A 6,000-nucleotide genomic window follows, 5' to 3' on the forward strand; every position below is an offset into this window, starting at 1 on the left:
GTGGTGTCTACTTATTGTCAAGGTCTAGAGGGTAAGAAAGAACATTGGCAATAGTCTGTGATGTTTGGAGGTCTGTGGGACTTCTGTTGCCAACAATTCCAAAGGAGGTAACTCATTCCTACACTGAGTATTTTTTTAAGATTTAATTTTATCTTCCTCCTTTTATTAAAAATAGGTTCTTTTCACATACAATATATCTTTATTACAACTGCTCCTCCCTCTGCTCCTCCCAGATCCACCCCCTTTCTATCTCTCATTAGGAAAGAACAGACTTCTAAGAGACAACAACAAAACATAACAAACAAAATGTAAAACAAAAACCCTCACATAGAAGTTAGACAAGGTGAACCAACAGAAGGGGAAAAAAGAGCCCCAAGAGAAGGTACAAGAATCTGAGACCCACTTGTTCACACATTCAGGAGTCCCATAAAAACACTAGACTGAAAGCTGTAACATGTACCCAGAGGACCTGGTGCAGACTTGTGTAGGCCCTGAGCTTGCTGCTTCAGTCTCTGAGTTCATAGGAGCTTTGCTCTAGAGGGCCTTGTTCTCCTGGGGTCCTCCATCCCCTCCGGCTCTTATACTTTCTGCCTCCTCTTCCCCAGGGTTCCCGGAGCTCTGAGGAGCGATTTGATGGAGACGTCCCATTTAGAGCTGTGGCACTGGGCTTTCGATTTGTTGTCCTGTGGTGTCGCATGGGGACACTGTTGCTTATCACAGGGTAACTCCATCAAGCTCTTTCTAGATGTGTATTATACATTTTAGGGCAAGAAGCTTCTACAGCAATGGGTTTCCACACGACTATTTCGAAATGCCTTTAGTGTTAATTATCCCTCCCCGTGTCCCCTAATCTACTCTACCAGTGTTCTCTGGACACAACAGGGTAGTTATACGTATGAACTCCCACCAGTTATGACAGCATGCCCAAGACCCAGGATGGCTTTTTTGCTTTTAGGCAGAGGCTTACTTTCAGCTGGTCTAGAGAGGTATTTCTTTAATGCTATCAGATCCTAGAATTCAAGATTTAATAATATTCTGAGTATTTATTAGGTATTTTAGTAAAATAAAAACTGAGGCGATTTTAATAAATTTTCATTTTCTCTCCTCCTCCTTCTTCTCCTCTCCACCCCCTCTATATTTCTCTAGTTTTCACAGTCTCCCTTCCTGCTTCTCATCAGTACCACCCACTCCCATTTATAAATGCACTAGGCAGGTGAGCAAGGGCACCGTGACAATGTTCTATCACTGCATAGAGACACCATGCACCAAACGACTTTTATAAAGGGAAGCGTGTGATCGGGGGGCTTGGTTACAGTTTCAGGGTGTTAGCCGATTATCTTCATGGTGGGGAGTGTGGCAGCAGGAAGGCATGGTGCTGGAGAAGGAGCTGAGAGTTTTCCATCCTGGTCCACATTCTCATTCAGCTGTCACACCCACTGACAAAACAGACACATGGGAACAAACGCCCACACTCCCATCTGACAGGCAGGCCTAGTGTTAACATCATCACATTGGGGCATCCCAACACCTCTTCTTGATCCAATAGCGCACTTATCTTGACATCAGAAGGGGAAATCTCCAACTGCTAACCGTGACCTGCTCACAATGCCAGGGACTCGCCCAGCTCTTCACCTCTCACTGGTCCTCCTCTTGATTAGACTGAGAAAGAAGTGAAGCGCTCACAGTACATACCAGGACTTAGTCGGCGCTTAGGGGCCATGGCTGGCCTCAGCTCTCTTCAGCAGGGCTAGTGTTTTGCTCATATATCCAAACTCCCCTTGGAATGTTAAGAAATATTGATTGCCAAGGCAAACCTCAGACTCACTACCTCAGGGCTGAACACAGGTTATGGGATTATTATTTTTTTTTTAAAAAAAAACTTTTATGGTGGACCACCTTAATTTATATTTAGTCTGACGAGTTATTTTCTCATTACTTTCAAAATGTGAGTTATTTTTCAATTGTAAGATTTATTTGCAAAACAAAACTTTCTCTCCAAGTCCTTATAGGAAGATTTCTCCAAGTGATTTGCCAAGATACTGCCAGGGACATGGCCATACAGGCACACGTCCCTGGAGAGAGGTTCATGAAGTGAAAACATCAATATCCTTTTTGTGCAGAAATGTGCAAACACACAATGGGGCTTTCTATCTAGATAAACTCACTCCTGGGATAAACTGAGAATCTGCTTTGCTGCGGATTATCCTGTGAGTGGGTGTTACAAAGGTCTGTTTCGAATTACAGATCATAGACATGTGGAACAATACTGATTACTTGGACTTTAAGCTTTTCAGTTGAGTTTATAAAAATAGAATTTTATGTCATTGAGCTTGAATGTCAATGAAAACTCTCGCTAATATTCTTTAAAATATTGGGTTTGTATACAGTTCAGTGTACCAGGCAAATGTTAAAAATATTTGTGCCTCTCTCAGAAATAACTAAATTATCACTAGAAAGATACTTCCTGGGGGTTAAAAAGCAATTAAATTTCTGATCTTAATAATCCTGAACTAAATTTTACTATACTATTTCAGACTGTTATAATTTCTACACAGGATTATTGATAATCTAGACATTTAAGTATTTTATTATTAGCCAAAGGGTACTGTTTCAAATTTTCTATTTTTTAAGAGATGCTTATAGTTTTTAAACTCTAAAATAAATAACTTGTATGGATTTTGCCGTAAGATGATTTAATGTAGCCTAGGCTGGGCTAGAACTCACTTTGCAGGTGTAGATGACTGAACTGATAGTCCAGCCTCTACCTCCCAAATGTGTCATTTCCATATCCTTTATCTAACTTACTAGCCAACCTCCTCCCTGTAGCTTTTCAGCTTCTTTGCTTATCCACTTCCACGTGGAGCTCACTCAGTCATAATGAGATGACAGTCTACAGGAAACTGACATCCACTTTGCCTTGAACTTGGTGAAAAATCTTTCCTGGAGGTTCACTCCCTGAGTTGCTGGAGTGTCTTAAAAAACTCTCAGGTGCCAGGCGGTGGTGGTGCACGCCTTTAATCCCAGCATTCGGGAGGCAGAGCCAGGCAGATCTTTGTGAGTTCGAGGCCAGCCTGGTCTACAGAGCGAGATCCAGGACAGGCACTAAAACAACACAGAGAAACCCTGTCTCAAAACAAACAAACAAACAAAAAGCTCTCAGATAAAAAAAAAAATCAAGTATAATCAATTTGAATCAATGATAAACATGGAAAGACATAGTCACAATTATCTGAAGCTTACCTCTCATTTAACTCACTTTACAACTCATAACATATAAGGAAAAGGCAGACTGTAGGGTGTGGCGTGCCCACAGAAACACAAAGTAAGCAAACATTCAAAGCTTCCATAATAGCATTTTAATATCGACTCTAAATAAACTAGAAAACTATACAATGTGGAGTGGGGGAGTGTTGGGGAGGGAACTCAGGACTCCCCACATGCTCTTCTATTGACCTACATCTCCAGCCTCTGATGGACGAGCTCATTAAAGTGAATGCCTAGGTGCTTTCATAATGATCTTTCAAAAGCCACCAGCATATTGCCTGGATATTTTAGGGAAGATGATTTAGGCAGAGTGCAGGACGAGTGTTCTTGACTTTCATACAGCCTGGCAACTGAGAAACCAGTGGAGAATGAGCCACGGGACCCCTCCCCAGAATTTGGCTTCACAGAGTCACCACAAACTGAAGTCAGCGCTTAAGAGGACTCCGATGAAACCCACCACCCACTGTGTCCTCCAGGCTTAGCCATGGGAAAGCCTGTGCAGAAGGACAGTTGTCAGCCACCAGCCACCTCCCTTCCCACACTTCAGTTAGCAGATGAGGGATTCTAAATTACATACTGTTAGGATGAGTGAATATTTGAGCAACATAGATCTCATGAAGTATATAGGTCTCATTTCTTCCTCAATTTTCTCCTTCCCTTACCCAGTCAACATCTCCCCTTCCATGGCAACTGAGCCAGGGCCAGTGACCAGTAGGGCTCAGGGCAAACTGCAAGTTAGGTCAGAGCCGCAATTAGACTCCAACTCTTAGCTACTGGAGCCAGCCAACCAACCGCCACTGAACAAATCTGCCTTAGTCCCCTGAGCCGCGGGATACGCTGAATCCCCGCGTTCGCATCGTATCTGCTGTTGGTTCCTGACTCCTGAAGAATCCCAACGCAGCAGCCTTCCAAACCTCTGTCATCCTGCCCTTCCAAACGGAGCCGCGAGATGAGGACTCAGCCTCCTTAGGCCTTTTCCTCATCCAAAAGAACTAAAAGAGCCGGGGACCTCGGAGGAACTTTCCAGAAATAAACTGCTTTCATCTTCCAGTTCGGGGCTCACACTTCTCACTAGGTGGCAGAACTCAACCACCGAAGAAAGGGTTTTCTGCTGGATGCCTGGGAGCAGAAATTTTCAAAGAAACTTCTGTCTTCACAGGGAACATTTATAAGAGGTAAAAAGGCACAGGGAAAGAATAGCTACAAAGGCAGTGACCCGCCTGCTTCATAGAGATCTAGATTCATTTTAAATATAAAAATGCAACAAGGAAGTAGCCTCTTCTGCCTCCATATACTGTCATAGAATTCTACAGTTCAGTATCAACGTTTGGTTAAAAGGCTTCACTTTCTTGTTTTTTAACTTTATTTTAGCTGAATGCCAGTTAGAAACTAGAGCTCTCTATTAGATAGTGGGCATTGTGCTAAGCTGGAACTCAATCTAATGTGACAAAGATTTTAAATAGCTATTAGGTGCACCAGAAAGTTAGATGTAATTAGTGCATATGTAAAGTACCTGTGAATACATTAACAGACTCAGCAAGGTTCTGTTCATATGCTTACGCCTATACACACACACATGTATGTGTGTGTGTGTGTGTGTGTGTGTGTGTGTGTGTATAACCATTAAAAAAGAAGAGGTCATGGAGCATGGGAGGAATTGGAGGAAGGAAAGGGAATGGAGAGAAATAATTATATTTTAATAGACTAAAATTAAAAAAAAATAAAGTAGCTATGAGTCCATTCTGAGCTCTTAGCCAGGTGAGTATAGTTAATGGGATATAGTACTTGGGCTCTTGCATTTCTTTAAATCCTTAAAAGGCTATTCTTTTAAACAGATTTCATGACAGTTCTTTATATCTTAGCGATGATTGTCCCAAACTGGCCTTTTTGTGCCCACTGCACACTAATGTCACTCCCAGCTGTTTATTAGAGCCCAGTGGTTGTCCATGGGAAGCTAAGGCCTTTCTCCTCTGCTGGGAGTCAGGCAAAGCCACGTGAACAAGAACACATCAAAGTAGACGAAGGCCGTCAGCTGTCAGATGACAATTAACCAGCCCTTATCTTCACCTGATACGTATAACATAATGATAGCACGGTGTATGGTGTACATTTCTCCACACAATTATTTTTTAAAAAAGCCACATCCTAGATAAATTCATCAACAGCGCAGAAAGCAAGCCAATGACCAGAACGACCATCAACAGGTTGTTTTGGTCCTTACGTTCCAGCCTCTAACAGCCCAAAACACCTCTCTTGGTCCTACCTTTGCGACTTGCAAGGGCTGCTTCTGCTCCTTGCCTCCTTGTAGTCTGAACCCCCAGGGCGCCCCTCCAGTCATGGAAATGCAGATAAAATCTCCAGTGCCCATTTTCTCCTTTCAGCTGGGCAGCATCAAGAGCTTGGGGGAGACAGGCGAGGCCGGGTGCGGTGGAGGATGCGCCTTAAGCTGGGCTGGCGGAGGGTGCAGGACGCAGGGCTGCCCCGCGGCTGGCTTGCAGGGAAAGTGCACGGAGAAGCCGAGCCTCCCCACCGCCCTCCCAGCACCTGTACCGCCCTCTCTTGCGTCACACCCTTTGCTCAGCCCACTTTCAGAAAAAAAAAAAAAAAAAAAAAAAAAAAAAAAAAAAAAAAAAAAAAAAAAAAAAAACAGAGCTCCACACTAAAAGAAAAATCCCTGTTTGGGACATGGTGGGGTGAGTGTAGAGAGGGGAGAACAGCATTGTTCTTGCTCTCGCA

General features: G+C 43.3%; 1 protein-coding gene across 2 annotated transcripts in view; it reads right to left on the reverse strand.

Moving 5' to 3' along the window:
* Positions 1-5,756, reverse strand: part of Synpo2 (synaptopodin 2) — a 167,801-nt gene extending 162,045 nt beyond the window's left edge. For both annotated transcript variants that reach the window (XM_059266193.1, XM_059266194.1), the window contains exon 1: positions 5,528-5,756. In XM_059266193.1, coding sequence (XP_059122176.1) covers positions 5,528-5,632 — 105 coding nt within the window. In that variant the 5' untranslated portion in view covers positions 5,633-5,756. The remainder of the gene's footprint in view (positions 1-5,527) is intronic.
* Between the last annotated feature and the right edge of the window lie 244 nt (positions 5,757-6,000).

This window comes from Peromyscus eremicus, chromosome 6, assembly GCF_949786415.1.
Source record: "Peromyscus eremicus chromosome 6, PerEre_H2_v1, whole genome shotgun sequence".
NCBI lineage: Eukaryota > Metazoa > Chordata > Mammalia > Rodentia > Cricetidae > Peromyscus > Peromyscus eremicus.